The sequence below is a fragment of the Glandiceps talaboti genome, chromosome 19 (assembly GCF_964340395.1).
Source record: "Glandiceps talaboti chromosome 19, keGlaTala1.1, whole genome shotgun sequence".
Classification (NCBI taxonomy): domain Eukaryota; kingdom Metazoa; phylum Hemichordata; class Enteropneusta; family Spengelidae; genus Glandiceps; species Glandiceps talaboti.
The window spans coordinates 17,113,866-17,137,805 of NC_135567.1; the positions used below are offsets into that span (position 1 = coordinate 17,113,866).

General features: G+C 36.3%; 1 protein-coding gene across 2 annotated transcripts in view; it reads left to right on the plus strand.

Annotated features, from left to right (window-relative positions):
- Positions 1-723: 723 nt before the first annotated feature.
- LOC144449877 (selenocysteine insertion sequence-binding protein 2-like) overlaps positions 724-23,940 on the plus strand; it is a 61,865-nt gene continuing 38,648 nt past the window's right edge. For both annotated transcript variants that reach the window (XM_078140422.1, XM_078140423.1), the window contains exon 1: positions 724-840. In XM_078140422.1, coding sequence (XP_077996548.1) covers positions 811-840 — 30 coding nt within the window. In that variant the 5' untranslated portion in view covers positions 724-810. The remainder of the gene's footprint in view (positions 841-23,940) is intronic.

Here is a 23,940-nt window from a genome sequence, read left to right on the forward strand (position 1 = left end):
GTTAACGTCAATTACAAATAAATGCTGTAGACAATTGATTGTAGTAGTGGACTGTGACCCAGACCAGACGATGACCTTTTAGCTCAGGTAACTAGTAAACAATGACCTTGGCGACCGACTTGAACGGTGTAAAACACCTGTTCACTACGAACATTGCTTGTCATTCGACGATTTCTGCGACATTCTGTTTTGGTCATGCATGAATTTTGATCTAACAGTGCAAATATCGTCCCAGTCGGCGCTCTACCGGCATGGTACACATCGGTATTTCGATTGCAACAAACGGATAAGATCGTTGCGTGTTCCGTTCACCTGTTTACCCATCGTCATATCAACAGGGCCAAATAAAACGTAAACAAATAAAGGCGAATTGACGGAAACTTTGTTCTCTGGTCATCTTTAGTAGTCGCATATTAGGTCATGCGAAACAAGTTTTGAGTGTTTGCACAGAATGTACCCTCTTCTGTTATTAATTTCTTCATAAAGATGTGAAAAAATGATCAATAAACCACCGCTGGCGAAAATGGAGCGTGGAACTTTTCACGTACAGGACGATCGATTCACGGCTTGAAAGGAATTCCTTGCACGAGCCTCTGTTTGACCCCAGCGTGACCTCCTTATGAATAATTAATACCATGCTAATAAGATTTCGACCAATCATTGCTGATCAAAAAAGGCACGTGACACTATATTCCCAAATTATTTTTATTCGTAATTTGTATGCAGTGAATTTGGTTGGAAAAATTGCAGTCTCTCAACGTGGATATCCCGTAGTTTTTGCTCATGTAAGGCCATATGTGCAGTTCATAAATGTCTCATGGAGGAGAGAAGTCCCCTCAGGTAAATGTTTAGTTTTTTCCATGATAAAATGTGCTCGATTTTAGGACTGTTTCCGCCTAGATATTGCCGGGCAGCGACTCCATCGATGCTATGGACCGCCATCTTGTTCTGCTTAGGAACCGATTTCATTACCAACCTACAATATAAAATTCGTAATTTTTTACATAATCAAACATTTAATATATTTAAATATCACATAATTGTTTTAACATCTAATGTACGGTAATCGGTCGATCATAGTGATTTATAAATGTACAAATATCGCAGGAAATCCCGAAACACGGACATGTGTGTAATGACATGCAGCATGAGTGAACCGCGCCCAGGCTGTCTGTCAGTTTTGACATGCACGTAGAAAGTGCCGACGAATTCGTGAATGATCCGCCGAGCTATAATTTACCGATTTCAATTCAACGCATTTGTATTTTTGTCAATAAATGAGTGAAAGTCAAGAATATTGACGGCGTTTTAATTAGCGTCGGATAATCAATGAGTGGGTTTGGGTCATCGACGGTTCAACACATGACCTCCTATGCTTACCGCCTTGCTTCATGGTTTCGTATTACTTTCACTATACAGTTGGCATGGAGGCGTGCGATATATCCGTGTATGATCACACTCTATCATGCATTCCTTCAAAATTATCAGGCGCACCACGCCCATCTACGGGATACTACCGCTTCCGTAGTCCTTAGCTCGGTAACCGGGACATAAACTGAACTTGAAAGTTGGCCCCTCTGACCCCTTTCTATCTTCACAAGTTCTATTTCTACACTGTTCATATATATTCGTTACATACTCAAACTGAACGTACTGCAACACTCTATGAAAAATAACTTTGATCGACAAATGTAATTAACTGTTGAAGAGTACACGTTATGTTTTGAAAACAAATGTCCTGTATTTTTATATAGCACACTGTATTGAACAATAGTTGCTGATATTTTGGTATTGACACAATACAGTTACTAATTGATCTTGGATGAACCATAGTGAATGGTATTTTTTCCAGACAAAAAACGGCTGCTGCTACTGGTTTTCTCATTGTGTGTATCCTTGAATTGTTTTGCTTAGTTGTCATACCCTGTCATATTTAAAGCACACAAACACATTAGCAGGAAGTAAAAAAATAACAGACATTAATTCAGTTAATCTTTGATCCACAGTAGTATGTGAAGTTGCGTTGTGTATGTAATGTTTGTTGGACAGAGAACTTAAAAAATGCTGCTTGCATCATATATGAATGACCCGCAAGTCAAAAGACCCTTTCTGTTATTCTGTTGGCATTGGTCAGTTTGAAAGTGTCCTTGAACTAGAAGCGTTGAACATAAATTATAAGAAAGGAAACTAACTAGTTCATTCAGGGTGTGGTGAAATTCTTCTCTGGTCTAAATGCTAGGAGGTGTAATGTAGCAAGTTGGGTTTTATCATTATGATAAAAATCTCCACATTGAATATTTGATTAGGTTAAGGAAAACCAGGGAAGTGAATGGGGTGGGGGGTGGGAACAGTGTGTGTAATAAGTTGTTGTGCATTTGATTCTGAGTCAGAGCTATTGTGACAGACTTAGTGCAAGAGAAATGTGATTGTAATGATATACACTGTAACTGTGGTAACAATTCTTTTGCCAAAGTCCATGTCCTAGTGTTCTAAGGTATAAGGCCTAAAAAATGTGCATGTGAGTGTGTATATGTGTGTGTGTGTACAATGTATGTATGTATGTATGTATGTATGTATGTATGTATGTATGTATGTATGTATGTATGTATGTATGTATGTATGTATGTATGTATGTATGTATATGTGTGTACAATGTATGTGTATGTACGTGTGCATGTGTGTATACAATGTATGTGTGTGCATGTGAGTGTGTGTGTGTGTGTGTACATGTGCATGTGAGTGTGTGTGTGTGTATATGTGTGTGTATATGTGTGTGGTTATCATTTAGGATGCCTAATATTTATGCAATGCCCTTGTAGCTAGGAAACTGAACTTTGATTGAACAATACGTATTTTAATGTGACCGTGTATTATTGTAAACAACAGCATCACAGTATGGCGGAATAAATAACAGCTCTGGTTTGCGAGAATATGATCGTGTTGGATTTGCATAATTTTACTGCAGTGGAGAAGTCTGTAGGACTTAAGACTTACATAATTTTATGTTAAAATATTTACTCAGTATTTGTACCAAGGCATTCAGTTAGGCATTGATGTGGATGATGGTGATAAAATGAAGTCCTTCTTATAAAATCAAGGCAGAGGTTGATAGATGTCACTTGATATAATATGTGTAACTTAATCATTGAAATGTAGTGGGGTACAGTATACTGCAAACCCAGATATTTTTGTCACTAGAAAATTTTGTGATTTTACAGTCTGTACCTTGTTCTCAAAGACAAATGTTTATTATTTACCAGACTGGTACATTGTTTTCATTTTCTAAAAGGTATTTTAGTCACTACTTAGTTTAACTAATAATCATACTGGTATATTGTGGCTATTGTACAAGAAGGTATTTTAGTCACTACTTATCTTTACTAATTACCAGACTGGTACATTGTGTTTATGTACAAGAAGGCATTTTAGTCTCTATGCAACTTTGCAATTTTGTTTCTAGCGAAATAAGTGAAAATAAGTCTGCAGCGAAAATTTCCAGGTTTTTAGTTTCTTGTAAAAAAATGCACAGAATTTATTATTGAAGGTTGATTCTATGGTCTTTTAACCAGTGTACCCTCTAATGGTAGCCAAATTTTTGTTGTTGCGAGTCAAAATGATAAAAACTGGCATTTCTTGTGAGTCACCACATACATGTAGTAAGAGATAGGGGAACACCAAATTTTGGTGTGTAACTAGAAATTGTGTGCGCCAGTGGCACATCAAATTGGCTTTTTTTTCAGGACTTACTGCTTTTAACCCTAACCTTGCGACAGCCATTATGAACTTGATCTGAACAAATTCTTTGGGTCTGTTGATGTCAGTATGTTTTGTATGTACTTTGCATTATAATTACCTATGGTATCTTCATTTTATTCAGTATTTTTGTTGCTAAGGGTTTGGAACCATGGTAACAGAGTAGGAAGAGTATAGTAAAACGTGCTTAGATTTCCATACCTTGTACCATAATTTTAGTGGGAACCATGGCAACAGACAAACGAGTCAGTGGGATGCATTGATTTTAGTACAGACCTTGTACAATGATCGTGATGAGGAAACAAGGTAACAGGTTAGCGGGGAATGGTTGGGGGTTGTGTTCATTGCCATACCTTGTACAATAATTTAGTGAGAAACCATGGTAACAGAGGGGTGGGGGTTTGTGTTCATTGCCATACCTTGTACAATAATTTTAGTGAGAAACCATGGTATCAGAGGGGAGGAGGTGGGTTATTTTGTTTGCTATACCTTGTCAATAATTTTTGGGTTTTGGGTAGGACACAGAGTTAACAGAGTGAGGTAAACCCCAGTCAATTGTGGTACGTTTGTAGTTGCCTCGCAGTGTGCCCTCTAAGCCAATTTGACACGCCACTGGCGCAGGCAATTTCTAGTAACGCACCCAAATTTGGTGTTCCCCTATCTCTTACTATGTGGTGACTCACAAGAAATGACAGTTTTTTCTCATTTTTGACTCACAACAACAAAATTTGGCCATTGTTCGAGGGCACACTGGTGCCTAAATAGATTCACCCTACCTACATGTACATGTACCATAACAAAGGCATTCTTATTTTCTTTATCCTTGGCCAGGTTACATTGACAGTAACTGATGAATAATCCATTTCACGTCTATTGTGAACTTGCCTTGAACTTCAAAGTAGATTCCATAATGACCTGATAGACAGTGTCACAGTAAAAAATTGATGAATTGCAGGCCTCTGTGGAATAATGGGATGTACTGTACAATTTATAGACTGCTGTAGGCCTTCATGGAATAAAACAGGATAAAACTTTCCACTCAAGAATTTCTTATCAATTGTAGAAAAAATAATTGACATAACAATGATTTCTTTTGTTCTAATTAACATAATGATTTATTTTGTTCTAATTAACAATGGTTTCTTTTGTTATTAATTTTGGTATTTACCAATTGTCTTCCCAGGAGAGCATTTAATAGTGTTTGTTTGTTAATGGTATTTTTGCTAAGGTTGGGGAACCCCGGTAACAAAAAGGTAAAACTGGCATACTTTCCAATAACTTATACCATAATTTTGGTAGGGATCCCTGGTAAAATTAGTAGGGAACTCAGGTAGATTTTACCTGCTTACCACCCTTAACAAAAACACTGGTAGGGAACCCTGGTAAAATGACTGGGGAACTCAGGTAAATTTTAGCTGCCTACCGCCCTTAACAAAAACACTGGTAAGGAACCCTGACGTCCATTGCAGTAGTTTCTAAAGATGCCACTGATCAAAACGTCATTTTACTAGTCTTGGACAAATAAAACTGGCTTTGAAGATACCGAAAAGTCCTCTCCTTAGGCCTAATAAAAAATTTTTGTTGTTCCGGTTACACTCAATTTTAGAATAGGTGGGGTAGGTAGATTTTTATTTTATTTTATTTTATTATATATTTTTTTCATGTGTGAGTGTCTACATGAAGTTCAGGTTTTCCATTGTTTTCCAAATGGTCTCTGTGTTATTTATTTCTTCCTATCAGATGTACAGCCATTACAGATTGGAAGAACAGTTTTATATTGTCTTTTTAAGTTGATATCAGTTTCCGCATCCACTACTTCTCGCGAGACTTCACTTTTTTGTGATTTTATTTTTTTTTTCTCGAATACATAACAAAAGTTCAGGGTTGGTAGTGAAAACTAGGTGGGGTCGGGTAACCAGAAACAAACAATTATTTTTTTGTTATACCTTATCACCCTATCAAATTGACATACCGGTAATGTTTATAAATAACAGCCAGTGATTGTGATGCTGGGTCACCCCATGTTGTTATTTTGATGTAAATGTATGTCAAGTTGATAAGGTGGTAAGGAGAAGTCTTTTCGACACTATCAAAGCCAGTTTTGGTATTTTCCACTACTGATAAAAATGTTCTGATCATTGGCATCTGTTGACAACTGCTGCAAGGGTTGTTGTAAGGAGAGCTAACAATGTCTGTGGACAGTTGAATGGATTGACCTTGTCTGCAAATATTGTCAATTCTATAGTTGATCCTCTATAAAAGGAGAAAGTGATCAAAGAATAGTAGCCACACCTACATTTACAGTGTAACCAGTACAGACCATATATAAATGTACAATCTAGGAGAACATATATTGTGCAATGTATACACAGAGCAAGGAGTCTGGACTATTTATTTCAAGGCACCTAGACTACTAAACATTATATCTAGACTACCAAATTAGCAGTAGTCCAGGGTACATAGACTACTAAACGTATTTAGACTACCAATTTAGCAGTAGTCCAGGGAACATAGACTACTAAACATTGTATCTAGACTACGAAATTAGCAGTAGTCCAGGACATAGACTAAACATTGTATATAGATTACTAAATTAGCAGTAGTCCAGGGTACATAGACTACTAAACGTTGTATCTAGACTACCAAATTAGCAGTAGTCCAGGACACATAGACTTCTAAACATTGTATCTAGACTACCAAATTAGCAGTAGTCCAGGGAACATAGACTACTAAACATTGTATCTAGATTACTAGATTACTGAGACGTCACAATTTTTGCAATTTTATTATTTCTTTCTTGAATAGGTCAAAAAAAGTTTAGGGTAGGGTCGGGTAACTGCAACCAAACATTTTTTTTTTGGCCTAATTTGCTGTCTTGTTAACACACTAAAATACATTGGTACATTGCACAACTGTCGCACGACATGTTTTATTTACGATGTGCTTTCAGTTTTATTAAGAAATCTTGATAATGTTAGTTGGTTTTATGAAAAGAATAATAATTCTTTATTTAGAAAATCTTGTCGTAAAAGGATTGAGAGCTATTTGTCAAAAGGAGAAGTAAAGGCTGTTTGCAAAAATACAATTAGTTTCATGTGTCGTAAAACTGATAGTGAAATGATTTATTTCTGTATAATATTGTGAAATTTAATACAAAATACGTGTACATTCTTGTAAATTTTTTGAGTATACTTTCGTTATTATTATATCTTTGCATGATCAAGGGTTGAAGTACACGAATCGAAACATCAGAATTTACTATAATGATTTGTTTTGTATAATATTGTGAAAGTTAATAAGAAGTACGTGTACATTTTTGTAAAATCATTTTGAGTAATACTTTTGTTGTTATTATATTGTTGTATGATCAAGGGGCATGGCATAGTCGATGAATCGAAACATCAGAATTTATCTTTCCTAAATAATTATATTGTACTGTCCTATTGATTCTTGGAACCATGAGCAATATATTCTTCACTATTGTTGTCATATATTCATTCTCTTCAAATGTTTTAAAAGTGGCACTAAAATAATTTCAATAGTTGATTTTCTGGTTGGTCAATGCATTGCATAAGATTAATTAAATTAGCCTAGATTGTCACATTTACACTATAGTCTCGCTGCCAGACTCGTGACTATCATCCCTTAGCTTTGTAAGGCGCACAAAGTGTGTGCTTAGTGGCGAAGCCGCGAGAAGTGAGGGACTCTTGCGTCTAAGTCGCTTGGCATACATACATAGATTAGGGACGATAGTCACGAGTCTGGCAGTGAGACTGCGTTTATGCCTGTTTTCTCGTTATTTCATTTGAAATAACATACAAAAATGTACTAACTACACCCCATCAAGGACAGTGGAGGTGGTAAACATTGGGTATGGTCAGCTGCCTGCCATTCCCCCTGAGTAGTACATACAAACTCCTGTGTCAATGTGCCCTCTAATGATAGCCAAATTTTGTTGTTGTGAGTCAAAATGATAAAAATTGGCATTTCTTGTGAGTCCACCACATAGTACGAGATAGTGGAACAACTGATTTTGGTGCGTCACTAGCAGTTGTGTGCGTCAGTAGTGTGTCAAATTGGCGTAGAGGACATACTGCGTGTGTGTACAGAATAAATGGTATTGTACATGTGTATGAGGAGACAGAGGTGGAGTTTATATCATTTTCAGGTTTCAAACTTCATTACACTTATAGTAAAATAAGTCCGATTTCATTTCATTATGATAAATTTTGAAATAATTCTTGTGTACAAATTTGATATTGATACTTGGAATAATATTTTATAACCTGTACCAGTCACTAAGTGTGCTTTCGTTTTGTTGTTCACATTATCACTTTGTTATTTGATAAGCAGTGATATGGCAACCATGGATGCAAACTCTCGTGTCAGCTATGTTACAGTGATGGACCAAATAGCATTGTATAGATCAATACTAGAGTATACATATACTCATTAATTATAGCATGGAAGTGTAAATCAACAGATATGTTATCGGGGTTGGTCATGTCCTTTCATCCGGGTTGATCATCGTTGATCGATCGATGCATGCATTTAACCTGTATACAGACATTGTATTACATGTAGCGTTGGTGTACAATTTACTACATGTAGTAAAGTTTAGTAGCATGCCCTCTACATGTGGTGAAAAACAAAACATTTTTGTTACGTGTAAAACTGACAAAAAGTGTTGTTGTTTTTTCGTGACACATTGTGTACAGATTTACTAGTATGCCATCGAGTGATAGACCAGACGTTTTGTTGGGGATTAAAAAATGGCTGTCTGTGTCTGTTTGTGTACATGTATGTCTGTCTGTGAGAGTTCAGAGACTGCATATGTATACATGATGTACACTTCCACAGTATAGTTAGTCTAGTTCCTGACGGACCGTATTCCGCACTATGTTATCTTCATACTATACTGTCTAGTCAATCCTGTTACTCTCGCACAGAATTCTGTGCTCCCCAACAGTGTTCATATAAACATGATGACGTCGTCGCATCCCCCACATGATTTTAGTTTAAACAGACTGGAGGTGTAGTCCTGGTTGGACATTTGCATATCATATCAGTCCTAGAAACATGAGAACGATGATAACAGTCTGTCAATTTGTGATGGATTACTACTGACATGTGCCGTTCACGCTTCGACCACTATGGAGTTGAACCTCAATGAACGCCTTGAGTAACGGGATTGACTAGATGGTATAGTATGAAGATAATGTCGTACGGAATATGGTCCGTCAGGAACTAGACTACACTATAGTAAACTTCTTTCACTTTAGCGCCATTAATTAACTCAGTGAAACATATACCAACAACTGTCACCGTATGTCTGTTTTGGTTAATTATTATTCAAAAATGATAACTGGTAAAAACACATATGGTGATATTTGATCAGATTGTATAGTGTCTCTGTAACTGAAAGAACTACAATGTAATAGAGATGAACAAAGGTCCAATATGCTTCTTTTTTTTTCTTTTTCTTTTTCTTTTACAGAAAGTAGAACCTTTCATGATATATGACTGTTTTGTTTTTAGATCACTCATAACAAAGGAGAGGAAATATTGCAAAATTTACTGTTTTTGATATATAAATGAACATGTATTATTTAATATTTTCTCATGTTGCTGGTGGTGAGTGTGCCCTCTAGGCCAATTTGACGCGCCACTGACGCACACAATTTCTATAGTGACGCACCAAAAGTTGTTGTTCCCTTATCTCTTACTATGTGGTGACTCACAAGAAATGCCAGTTTTTATCTTACTGACCCACAACAACAAAATTTGGCTGTCATGGTGCTGGTGGTGTGGTTATGTGAGGGTCAGATAGAGATTTGAACTGTTATGAATCACTGTAAAATATCCGACTTCTAACTTGTTTTTAGAATATTCATTGCAAAGATGAGAAAATCTGATAAAATCTACAGGTTCCGATATTATACATGTATAATTCAACATTTAATCTTATTGCTGGTGGTGTGATGATTCAAGGGTTAGATGTCATGAAATTTTGTACCGAACGTTGTGAATCATGCCAAAATATCAAAAAATAATTCAACATTTTATCATGTCATGAAATTTTGTACCGGTGTGAATCATGTCAAAATATCAAAACAAATTCCACATTTTATCATATTGCTGGTGGTGTGATGGCATGAGGGTTAGCGTAAACATGATATTCTCAGCAACACTGTGCTACATACAATTGTATATGCAATAAAGTGACAAATATTCCTGTTGTTGTCACACGTTCAATGATATCTGTGGAACATTGTGCCCTCTAAGTCAATGTGACGCGGCACTAATGCACACAATTTCTAGTGATGCACCAAAATTTGGTGTTCCCGTATCTCTTACTATGTAGTGACTCTCAAGAAATGCCAGTTTTTATCAATTTGACTCACAACAACAAAATATGGCTATCATTAGAGATCACACTGCAAATGTTGTCAATATTTTACTTTTCATACCTTGTCAGATTATTTCTATTCAGAAAGATACATGTACATGTCAAATTTTGTCAAGGTTATCTTTGTCAGTAGTCGAGAAGCCTTACAGTAAATGAAACAAACAAGTATAGAACATGATAATCTCGTCAAAAACTGTACATCACCAGCTGAGAAAGAATGTTATGAAAATACTCATCAATTATTAGCGGTGATATTTTTTCATTGAGTATGTCATACGCTGAGGATGTCAAAATTTTTGCATTGACCCAATTTTGATGCATTTCATATTTTCGTTATGTACGTTGGACGCATTGCTTCCTCTAAACTGCACAAATTAAATGTTGTTGCATTATTATGCATATTTGTACGTAACCACACCAACACATGAAATCTGTACAGTATCAGTGTTACTTTTGTGAGCACAGTTCAAGTCTAAAGGCATGAAACAAATGATAACAGAAAGTTATAATCTTCTCAGACAAATTAACTTCAGTCAGGGAAAGAATATTATGGGATATGTATTCGTGGATTGATTATAAGGACTACATGTAATCTGTACATTGTTACTTTTGTGAGCACACTTCAACCCTAAGGGAAACAAATCAAAATAGACGTGCCATACTCATAGAAATTTAACGATCCGGAAATGAAAAATATAAATTATAATCATGAAAAATATCACTGTACACTACTTGACGTCTGTCGTAATAGTAGAAATATCATGTTTACACAGGTGGTGACTTTATTAATCGTGTATGTAGATTGTTAATCAACATGTCACCGAAATTCATAGAAGTGATTTTGTGCATTTTTTACTGTCAAAACCATTGCACTGAATAAGATTATGACAGTGTTTGTACCAGTTTGCGCTCTAATGATAGCCAAATTTTGTTGTTGTCGGTCAAAATGATAGAAAGTTGCATTTCTTGTGAGTCACCACGTAGTAAGAGTTTTGGTACGTCATCAGAAATTGTGTGCGTCAGTGGTGCATAAAATAGGGAACTTACAATCCAGACTGAGCATGCTCAGACGCAAAGGACTATGGGATTATCTGTAATACCTAATCAGGAGCTACTAATAAATCTCCCACAGTGGTCAGGGTGACTATGAATTGGTCATTTGTGGTTAAAAACAATGTAACAATATTGTTTACAATACTATTTGATTAGTATTTATAATCACATTTCCCATGATGCAACATTCAACATGGCGGGTTTGCAAGTTCCTATTGGCTTAAAGGAATGCCATTCCACCTTCTTCTTAAATCTAACTGCAAATATAAAGACCCTTGAAAAGGAACTTTTCCTCATGAGCTCATATTTCCTTCCAGGAAATGAAATAGATAGTTTGCATTTTTCCTTAAATTTTAGTTCTATTTTCCTTATTTTTTTGTGTCAGGCAATACATGTAAATCGGTCAACCATCCAACCACTATAGATCTGTATAGAATTAGAACTAGTTTTCAGCATGGCTCTAGAATAGAATATAAAAATCAGAATATTGTTAGATTAGATTTTAATGAACTGTTTTCAAAAACAACGAATTATAAGTTTGTAATCATTAGAATAAATGACTTCAGAAGAGAATATGTTTTTGCCCAGTTTGTCTTCAAGAAAATAGTGTTCTTATTTGGCATTAAGAAAGTTGTTCAGTGACCCTGAACAAAGGTCATGCATGAAACACATATTTACTTCCTGATTGATGGATGCTAATCAAATATTGATGTGTCTAGGGTTTGTGTGATAAGGAAGAAGACAAATAGAAAAGGTCAGAGGTCGGAGGTCTGTCACAACACATCTTTACATTCTCAGTGATTGTAGTAGTGTATTGATGCACTGTTGACAAAGTAGGAACTGATTGTGAGGAAAACAAGGTCTTGCAGATCAGATTTGATGACAGGTCAAAGGTCAGACATGACACATCTTGACATTCTCAGTGATTGCGTAGTGTATTGATACTTTCCTGGACAGGGTAGGATCTGAGTATACCAAGGAAGACAAGGTCAGAGGTCAGATTTGATGACAGGTCAAAGGTCAGACATGACACATCTTGACATTCTCTATGATTGTGTCGACAAATATTTATTCTTTGTAGACAAGGTGTACTGAATTAGAAGGAAAACAAGGTCAAAGGTCAGATTTGACAATTGTAGTAGAAAAATTGAAAATAGACTGGAAGGTACGATAGTATGTACTGTATATGCAGTCACCCGTAGAGAGATCGTTTTCCCAGGTACTCATTTACAGAAGTCTTGTTTTCAGCAATGCAAAGCTGACAAGTATTATGGGATAGGGGCTAAAGAGGCACAAGCTGAGTTTACAAGCTTTTCACTCAAGTGAAAATACTTGCATATGATCTCAAATAAACTATTCTAGTATAATGGTAATGTTGATGCATATCTTCTATAACATTACATGTACATGTACATGTACATAGTATGTGTGCGTTCTTTCTAGGCCAGATAGTGGCTTTGAATTTAGAGGTCACACTTGCACACTTTAAGGTCTACCTTAGTTAGTACATGGTAAATAGAACTTGACAGTAATCAATCTGATTAAAATCTGATGTGGTGAAAGCAGCTAGATGTCTTTATTTACCTCGTATTTCCATCGTTTTGTGCCGTTTCTTTTGTTCTGAGTGATTGCAACCTGCCCACATCTGATCCTGTGTAATAGAATTGAGTTGTCAATCAGGATGAGCGTTATGTTGGCAACTACACACACTGGAGTAATTGAAAAAACAACAACAAACAAATGTACACACTGAGGATTGTGTTGACATGCGACCTGTCAGTTGTGGCACAGTCTCTCTGAATGATTTTAAGAAAAGCTTGCTGATTTGTCGAAGAAACCTTTCAAGATCCTTGAGATTCAAAGAGGATTTTCTATTACACATGTGGTCAGATGTGGGAAGGTGGCCGGCCATCACCCAGAACAAAACCAATGACACAAAATAATGGAAAGAGAAGGAAATAAAGACATCTAGCCGCTTTCACCACATCAGATTTTAATCAGATTGAACAGTGATATGTGTTTGCCCAACCCCTACTTCCTTGTGTACAAACAATACCGCCTTAAGAGAAAGAGTATTTTTAGTAAGGTCAGGGAACCCCAAGGAGAGGAGGGGAATCCAGTAAAATTTGCAAAGCTTCCATACCAGGTACTATAATTTGGTTGGGGAACCCTGCTAAAATGCCAAGGGAACTCAGAGAGATTTTAACTGCTTAAAGTCTGGATGCCAATGTGGTTTCCAGGTGAATGGAGGTATGAATGGTAATGCTAAGTGTATAGGAACTAGACTAACAAAAACTCTGATTGAGTTCAGATTATAGTAAATATTCAAAGTCAAAAATTTAACAAAGAAAACGCTAATACTATAAAGATTAGCTCCATATCATTCATGATGCATTTTCTCCAGGCCACTGTGGCCTTGAGTTTATAAGTCTTAATTTAGCACTACAATGGCCACTGATCTGTATTTAGCAATTCTACTGCTCAGTGTGCCCTTTCAGCCAATTTGACTGATGCACACAATTTCGAGTGACTCACCAAAATTTGGTGTTCCACTATTTCTTACTGTGTGGTCACTCACAAGATGTCACCCCAGTTTTCTCTCATTTTGACTCACTTCAACAAAATATGGCTGTCACTAGAGGGCACATTGCTCCTGCTTGCAGACAAAGTTACATGTAGTCAGGATTTGACTCTTACATTGTCTGCAAGAAGGAGTAGGAATACAGCGGACTATCTCATCTGAATCGAGGACTGCAAGCAGAAGTAGAGATACATGTAATAGTTGATACTCTGGTTCCAAGATACATTGCGAGAGAGGGCGTCACTTATGTAGTTACAGTTAGTCTTGTTTTGTCTTTAGTACGTTTGAAATAACATTTTCATCAGGAAATGATGAAAAGATATGTTGACTTCTTCGACTATGAGTGATTTTATAGAACAAAGACTAAACGCCAGCAATGACACACAGTGATTTTCCAGGTGAACCCAGGGTACGGTCAGGTGACAACCACCCCCTGTGAGTAGTGCGTGCAAACCCCTTAGTGCGTACACAATAGATAGCGTTGTATGGAGAGACGTGCAATGCATCTTGGAACCGGCAACAAGTCTATAGTCCTGTATGTATGCAGAGTTTGTCAGGAACATAATGTATAAATCAGTCAGTGAACTAATCCCCAAGTCGTAAAATATTTATACGTCGATGTCTACAATATCTTGTAGGATTCCATATAGCAATCACAAGTAACTTAATGTATTTAGTGTACATCTGAAATACATGTACATGTAGTGTGCATGCAAATTGGGAAAAGATGCACTGTAATGAGATTTTGATGCTAATTTTGGTGGGAACACTTCCCAGGGATGCATCAGAGAAAAAAAGTGACTGCAACCTCTGTTAATGTCCTGTATCACAATGTCTAGGAATGTATTTTGTAAATTTATAACAAGGTAACGTTAAATGACCTTTCTGATTTCACCTCATGAGGAACTTTTTAAATCTCTCTGATCAATTCTGTTGTGTCTGGGTAGTTTACATAATATTTACATAATATTTACATACATCTGTTGATACATGCATGATGTATACATCAAGCAAACAAGCTAATGTTTCTGCATAGTATTTGTAGCACAATGTATCTGGTACTACGTGTTGATAAAATAATGACCTATCTATTTTCACATCATGATGAATGTATATCTCTCTCTGATCAATTCTGTTGTGTATAGCTAATTTACATAATATTTACATATATATCTGCTGGGGAGACATGTATACATCTGGCAGATAAATTAAACTTTTACACACTGTCTATAGGAATGTAAAAACAATTTATTAATTAGGTAACATTCTCCCAGTGACCTTTCTGTTTTCACCTTGTGATGAAAGTACATATCTCTCATAAATTCTGTTGTGTCTGGCTAATTTACATGCTATTTACATATCATTTGCATATTTGTGTTCAGGAGAGAATTTTTGTGTTAAGATGTGTGAGACATTGGTGATGACTGTTAGCATTTTTCAATAATGTTTACGGTTGTCATTTTATGTTGAAAAATACTGGAGATTTGTTGATATTTTTTGTGTAAATTAGATATATGCAAACTTAAAGTGGTTATATATTGCAAATTTGAAGTGGACACTTTATATAACATTTTAAATTATCCACATAAAAATGCACATAATTTTATAATTCATGTATACTGAAAATTTATTAGGCCTAAAAAAAATAGTTGTTTGGTTCTGGTTACCTGACCCCACCTATTTTTTCACTGTGCTGACCCTAAACATTTTTTTATTTATTGGAGCAAAAAATAATAAACTCACAAAAATTGTGAAGTCTCGCAAGAAATAGTGGATGTGGAAACTGACATCAACTTAAAAAGACAATATAAAACTGTTCTTTCAATCTGTAATGGATTTACATCTGATGAGAAGAAATAAATAACACAGAGACCATATGGAAAACAATGCAAACATGAACTAGACACTCACACATGAAAAAAAAATGTAATAAAATAAAGTAAATATCTACCTACCCCACCTATTCTAAAATTGAGCGTAATCGAAACCACACAATTTTTTTTTTGTATTAGGCCTAATAACATTGCAAATTTGAAATTGTAACATTTGCAAATTATATAACAGTTAAAAATATCCACATAAAATGCATATAATTTATTATTCATGTATACTTAAAATTTATTATACTAGCGTTAAATTTTTTTTTTTGCTTATTATATATTTATTTATATATTTATTTATAAACGTCAATGCATCCATTATATTGTTATTTTTCAATTGCAAAATATAACAAATACAAATACATATTTAAAATAAAAATATACGTGACAGATACAAAAATTATGCAACAATATTAAAACCGAGAGGAGTTTGAGAATGCAGAAGGTATTTGATTATTGAACTATTTGCAATGATGGATGATGCCCTGTATCTGAATGATCGGGGAGTAGGCTTTTTGGGAATATGGAATTTGCTCTTTGTGTTGCATTGATGAATGCTCTCATTGGGTGTTATAAGGTCATAAAGGTATAAGGGTACTTTGTTAATAACACATTATTTGGCAAGTTTATTGAAATTAATTTTGTAATATTGTTGTGTATGAAATAAAGAATTTGAGTGATATATATATCCAGGGGAAAGTGTATTCCCTTTGAAAATAAATTACCTTGAAAAATACAGTATTCAACAGTTGGTATTGAGTCACCATAGAGTTGTGTTATGTCTGGCTAATTTGCATATCATTTGCATACATATGGATTGGAGTGGGTATCTGTGAAGTTATTGACTGAGTCAGCAGAGTTGTGTTGTCTGACTAATTTGCATATCATTTGCATACATATGGATCAGCATGGGTATTTGTTTAGTTGAGTAGCTATTAGAAGTCAAGTATCTTAGATGCCATAACATTTCATTAATCTGCTTTATTTCATCACAGATTGATTAGTTTTTGTTTTAAATTGTTCAAACTAATTGTTTTATTGACATTGGATATCTCTCTGACTAGACTGTTAATATTGTTGGCCTCAGGCAACTCTATGCCGTCAAGGTTTTTGTGGTCATATGACATATCAACAGCTTGTGATCTATGTACTGTAGTTATTGTAGGTTTTGTAACACTGGTAATTGCGTCAGGAAACATGATGAAATTTAGACATATAGTTACATTATTTACATACCCCAGACTTTATTATTGAAAGGTTTGTACTCAATTAACAGAAGTAGATATAGGAAACGTTTTGAAATTTGTAGATATCTCGATAATTATTAGGATTTTATAACTCTGGTAGGTTTTGTAACACTGGTAATTGCATCAAGAAACATGATGAAATTTACATATGTAGATACATTTCACAGACAAACTAATTGTAGAGTTTGTACCCAGTTAACAGAGGTAGGAAACATTTTGAAATTGTAGGTACATTGTACCTTGATAATTATTAGGATTTTATAACTTTGGTATGTTTTATAACACTGGTAATTGCATCAGGAAACCTGATGAAATTTACATATGTAGATACATATCACAGACAGACTAATTGTAGGGTTTGTACCCAGTTAACAGAGGTAGGAAACATTTTGAAATTGTAGGTACATTGTACCTTGATAATTGGTAGGAGTTTATAACTCTGGATACAGAGTCAGGGAATGCTTGTATGGTTTTAAATTGCACTTATAAGTTATATACATGTACCCCAATAAAAGTGCACATTTCGGGATTTACCATGGGCTAATGTTCAATCCAGAGTCAGTGTTTCAACACTTTCCATTGTGTACCAAGCCACCATTTTCATGAATACAGACCCAGATATATATGTAGTTTGGTGTGAGTGAAGGTATAAATTGTATAGGAACTAGACTAAGTGAGTGGAGGTGTAAATGGTAACGATACTGTATAGGAACTAGACTGTGAGTGGAGATGTAAATGGTAACGATACTGTATAGGAACTAGACTGTGAGTAGAGGTATAAATCGTAACGATACTGTATAGGAACTAGACTATAAATATGCACCTATTTTCAACCACTGTGACACATTTCTTTGCTGTGTATTGATAATACAGTAGTCCAACACTAGGAGGTAAAAGATCTGTAATCTAATACTCTCTTGAATGGTACTAGGTTGTTTCATAGGCACTCTGTGAGTCTGTGAGCATCAGTGTGCCCTCTAAGCCAATGTCATGCACCACTGATGTACCAAAATTTGGTGTTCCCCTATCTCTTACTATGTGGTGAGTGTACCCTCTAAGCTAATTTGACGCACCACTGATGCACACAGTTTCTAGTGATGCACCAAAATTTGGTGTTCCCCTATCTCTTACTATGTGGTGAGTGTACCCTCTAAGCCTATTTGACGCACCACTGATGCACACAGTTTCTAATGATGCACCAAAATTTGGTGTTCCCCTATCTCTTACTATGTGGTGACTCATAAGAAATGCCAGTTTTTATCAATTTGACCTAGAACAACAAAATTTGGCTACCATTAGGTGGCACACTGAGTGAGGATGTTACATGGTCACACACAGATATCATAATGGCCCCTATTTATATGCATAGTACAAATGTAGGCCTTTGAGGTTTTAGAATCCTGGGTAAAAGAGAGGCGCTAACGTGTTGAAATTTGTTCTTGTTGGATTGTTGTTGCTATGGTATTAGAGTCCTAGCAACAGAGCTTGGCTTTGTAAAAACATGTATACATATAGTTTTTTGTGTTAAATATTTTTCGTGAATGTCTTGATTTTAATTTATCTATATAAATTCGAGAAGAAAATGCAATTTTGTTTGTTATATGTACATGTTTTCAATCATCTTTATGTGAAAAAAAAATGTGGTGTACATTCAGTTTTGTGTATTTACTAATGTTTTAGAAAAAATTGTAAAAGAGTGGGAGAAATTCGATCCCTGTGTATTCATTCATGAAATGGAACAGGAAATTTTAAAATGAATTATACCTTTCTACAAAATGTACATGGTCATTGAAGACTTGAAGTGTGAAATTACAGACCGAGATTTTGAGCTAAGGATAGAAGTGGTAGATTTTTAAAAAAAACACCTAAGAGTAAGTATAATGTGGCTGTTAAAAGCAAAATATGCTAGTATGATGAAAATTTTCTTCATCTAGAGTTTTTTTCTTACCCAATTTTTATTGCCTTTTGAAATTATTGTTATTTTAAGTTTCTATTAATATTTGTTCTAAGTGCATTGAGTAGGTAATACCTACATTGCCAGTCACTTAAGTAAAGTTCTCAATCAACATTATGTTGTTAAATATGTGGAATTTATTCAATTTTAACCCGATTTCCCCCCTTTCTGTTTCTTGGTTTCCGTTCATGATTATGGTAGTATTCACCCTAGTATGGGGAAAGCAGGGTGACACAGTCATGCTAGCCACCCAGGCCCCATGCTAGCCACCCAGGCTGCCATGCTAGTCACTCAGGCTGCCATGCTAGTCACCCAGGCTGCCATGCTAGCCACCCAGGCTGCCATGCTAGTCACTCAGGCTGCCATGCTAGTCACTCAGGCTGCCATGCTAGTCACCCAGGCTGCCATGCTAGCCACCCAGGCTGCCATGCTAGTCACCCAGGCTGCCATGCTAGTCACCTAGGCCCCCATGCTAGCCACCCAAGCCCCATGGTAGCCACCCAGGCCCCTATGCTAGTCACCCAGGCCACTAAGTTCGCCACCCAGGCCCTATGCTAGCCACCCAGGCTGCCATGCTAGCCACTCAGGCTGCCATGCTAGTCACCTAGGCCCCCATGCTAGCCACCCAGGCCCCATGCTAGCCACCCAGGCCCTATGCTAGCCACCCAGGCTGCCATGCTAGCCACCCAGGCCCCATGCTAGCCACCAGGCCCCATGCTAGCCACCCAGGCTGCCATGCTAGTCACCCAGGCTGCCATGCTAGCCACCCAGGCTGCCATGCTAGCCACCCAGGCCACTAAGCTAGCCACCCAGGCTGCCATGCTAGATACATTGTACCCAGGCTGCCATGCTATATATATACATAAGAAATTTATAGCTTGTGAAAACATGACATACTGCTAGTATGATGAAAATTTTCTTCATCTAGAGTTTTTTTCTTACCCAAATTTTACCATATTTCCCCCACCTTGTTACCGGGATTCCTCACAACCTTGGCAGAAAACACTGCACAGCGTTTACATCGTAAAACAATAAATTCTACCAACACAACATACTTTCATCGTGACAAAACCGCTTTATGTCAACATCGTATTGCTTGTAAGTATAGCCGGATTTCAATGGCACTTCACTAAAGCACTCAGCTACTGTAGAAGATAGCAACATAACAAATAAACAGAAGGTGTTATAAAGAACTATAAAAATGCAGTGAACCAAATTGCTATGATACAGTCCTTCAATGGAAATATTATTCTTCACCTGGAGACATTTCTTATGCCACTTTTACCCTATTTCCCCATCCCCATACCTGTTACAAGGGTTCCCCAAGACCTTGGCAGCAGTGTGTCCTCTAAGCCAATTTGACGCACCACTGATGCACACAATTTTCTAGTGACACACCAAAATTTAGTGGTCCCCTGTATCTTACTATGTGGTGACTCACAAGAAATAGCAGTTTTTATCATTTTGACTCACAACAACAAAATTATGCTATTATAAGAGGGCACACTGCATGGCAGAAAACACAGTGCAGGATTTAGCATCATAAATCAATGAATTCTGATAGTACAACAGACTTCCTGGTGATGAAATCGCTTTATATCAGCACCATATTTCTTGTAAGTATAGCCGGATTTCAGTGGCACTTCACTAAAGCACTCAGCTACTGCACAAGATAGCAACATAACAAATAAACAGAAGGTGTTAGAAGGATCTATAAAAATGCAGTGAATCAAGTTAGTTGTCATGATGAATGGCAATATAGTCGTAACTATGCATTAGTTAGTAAGTATGTACAGTTAAAAATACAAAAGTTGTAACTCGATCTCGTCTTCTCCTAGAATATATATATGTATATTTTTAGTACAACCAATACATTGTATGTAGTGCTGTGGTCATTAAGTGTCTGTATTTGAGATGATGTTATTAGAAATGGGCTCTTGTCATTTAGTATGGTTTCTAGCACAACTAAATTCAGGTTCAGTAATGCTGTGGCCATGAAATCTCTGTGTGGTGGTGGTATTAGAGATAGTCTTGTCATTTAGTATGTCTTTAGCACAACTGTAATGCTGTGACCATGAAATCTCTGTGTGGTGGTGTTATTAGAAATAGTCTTGTCATTTAGTATGGTTTTTAGCACAACTAAATTCAGGTTTAGTAATGCTGTGGTCATGAAATCTCTGTGTGGTGGTGGTATTAGAGATAGTCTTGGCATTTAGTATGTCTTTAGTACAACTGAATTCAGGTTCAGTAATGCTGTGGCCATGAAATATCTTTGTTGTGGTGTTATTAGAAATAGTCTTGGCATTTAGTATGTCTTTAGCACAACTGTAATGCTGTGGTCATGAAATCTCTGTGGTGGTGTTATTAGAAATAGTCTTGGCATTTAGTATGGTTTTAGCACAACTGTAATGCTGTGGCTATGAAATGTGGTGTTCTGTGGTGTACTAATCTTGTGCTGAGTCTGTTTTATACAGTTCAAAAACTACAAACTGACCACTATTCTCAACACATGGATGGCTGAACTTTGCCAGAGTCTTTTATGATTAATATGTTGTAGACTGGTGTTTACACTGAGATGTGTTAGTTTGTAAATTATGGTCACTTGAAGTGGTTATAATTTACAGAAGTGACTTCTAGGAATCCACTTTGTGGAGTCCAGTACTTTATTGTAACCATACAGAGCCGACCATACATTGTACAGTACCCTAGTCATACACAGCCCTACATGCAGTTCTTTGATGAGGTAAATATACATACATACATACTGTGTTCACTGTTGAAGAGATCTTTAATTAAAGTGGCCATATGGATGAGAATTTGGTATTTATTTTGGATTTTTATTTGATAAAACAGCTTCACTAAGTTTTTCTACTTGAAAAAATAATGTGAAATAACATATACCAAGTCACAACTCAATAAACAGCAAAACATTAAACAATGTGTAAAATGTTTGTTATTGTACGTTCAATAACAAACTTTTTGCACTTTTTGCATCTTTTTGCAATGTATTGAGTTATGAACATGGACTTGGTATATGTTATTTCACATTATTTTTTCAAGTAGAAAAAATTAGTGAAGCTGTGTTATCAAATAAAAATCCAAAATAAATACCAAATTCTCATCCATATGGCCACTTTAAAGTTAGTGAAATAAAGGCTATTGTTATAGTGAATGTTTGTTAGAGACAGAGTTGCTACTAGGTGGAGATAAAGAAACAAAACTAGTTCATGCAACTGTCCACCTCACTGATTGTCTATATTGATTGAGTTGTTGTCAGTTTTAGACAGAAAGATAAAATGAAAATTCTTCTTTGTGATGAAGAAAGAGAAATGGAGGTGGTCCGTATGACGTGCTTTGTTATCATATTGGCAGAACCGTTCCCTGTTGAAAATGAAGAAACAAAAATATTTCTTGCCAAGTGATTAAAGGTTTTGTGCAGGTAATGGTATACATGTATAAAAGAGACAGCAAATAAGATGTGTAATTTGGTAACATTAAAGATGAGAGTGGAAAATGAGAGATAGAGACAAACAGATAGACACAGAGAGACAGACAAACACAGGGACAGCAGTAGACTTGCAGGCAGAGCCAGACAAACAGACAGATAGATAGATCTAGATACAGGGACAGCGATGGATAGACATACAGACAGACACACAGACAGACAGACACAGGGACAGAGATGGACATACATATGTAGGCAGAGCCAGACAGAGACAGATAGACAGATAGATCTAGATACAGGGACAGCGATGGACAGACAGACATACAGACACAGGGACAGAGATGGACATACATATGTAGGCAGAGCCAGACAGAGACAGATAGACAGACAGATACAGAGACAGAGAGATGGACAGACATAGGACACAGACAAACAAACAGACAGACAGACAGACAGACAGACAGACAGACAGACAGACAGACAAACAAACAAACTGACAGCCAGAGACAGACAGTGAGAAAAAAATATTTCCTTCTCTATACTTTTGTGCAAGGTTTTTGGTCAGGGCAATCCATCATAACATTGTTGGAACTTGGATAGATTGTACCACCTCATCACCCTACACAATGACATGTACGCTGTTGGTGTTTGCATACATTTTGTATTGACAGACTTGTTTCCAGTTCTGAAAAGAAGTGAAAACAAAAATTGCGTTTTTGTTATCGAACATTTGTCAAGATGTGCACGTCAACAGAGGAAGGGAGAAAGGCATTCTTTCTGTCATTTTGAACAGATCTATAGGCTCTGCCAACAAACTTCAGAGGAGTTGTATCATGAGTGAAAGAATGACATTGTCAGCAATCTGGTACTACGTAGGTAGTTTTGGAAAGGAGAATGTGTTTTGTAATCTGTATTGTCCGTAACTTGGTAGGTAGTTTTGGAAAGGACCGTTTGTTTTGTAACACTGTTGTCAGTAACTTGGTAGGTAGTTTTGGAAAGGACCGTTTGTTTTGTAACACTGTTGTCAGTAACTTGGTAGGTAGTTTTAGAAAGGACCGTTTGTTTTGTAACACTGTTGTCAGTAACTTGGTAGGTAGTTTTGGAAAGGACCGTTTGTTTTGTAGCACTGTTGTCAGTAACTTGGTAGGTAGTTTTGGAAAGGACCGTTTGTTTTGTAACACTGTTGTCAGTAACTTGGTAGGTAGTTTTGGAAAGGACCGTTTGTTTTGTAGCACTGTTGTCAGTAACTTGGTAGGTAGTTTTAGAAAGGACCGTTTGTTTTGTAACACTGTTGTCAGTAACTTGGTAGGTAGTTTTGGAAAAGGACCGTTTGTTTTGTAACACTGTTGTCAGTAACTTGGTAGGTAGTTTTGGAAAGGACCGTTTGTTTTGTAGCACTGTTGTCAGTAACTTGGTAGGTAGTTTTAGAAAGGACCGTTTGTTTTGTAACACTGTTGTCAGTAACTTGGTAGGTAGTTTTGCAAAAGGACGGTTTGTTTTATAACACTTGTCAGTAACTTGGTAGGTAGTTTTAGAAAGGACCGTTTGTTTTGTAACACTACATATTGATGTGGTTTTGTGCAACCTATGTAAATACAGTCCTGTCCTTATCTGAAAT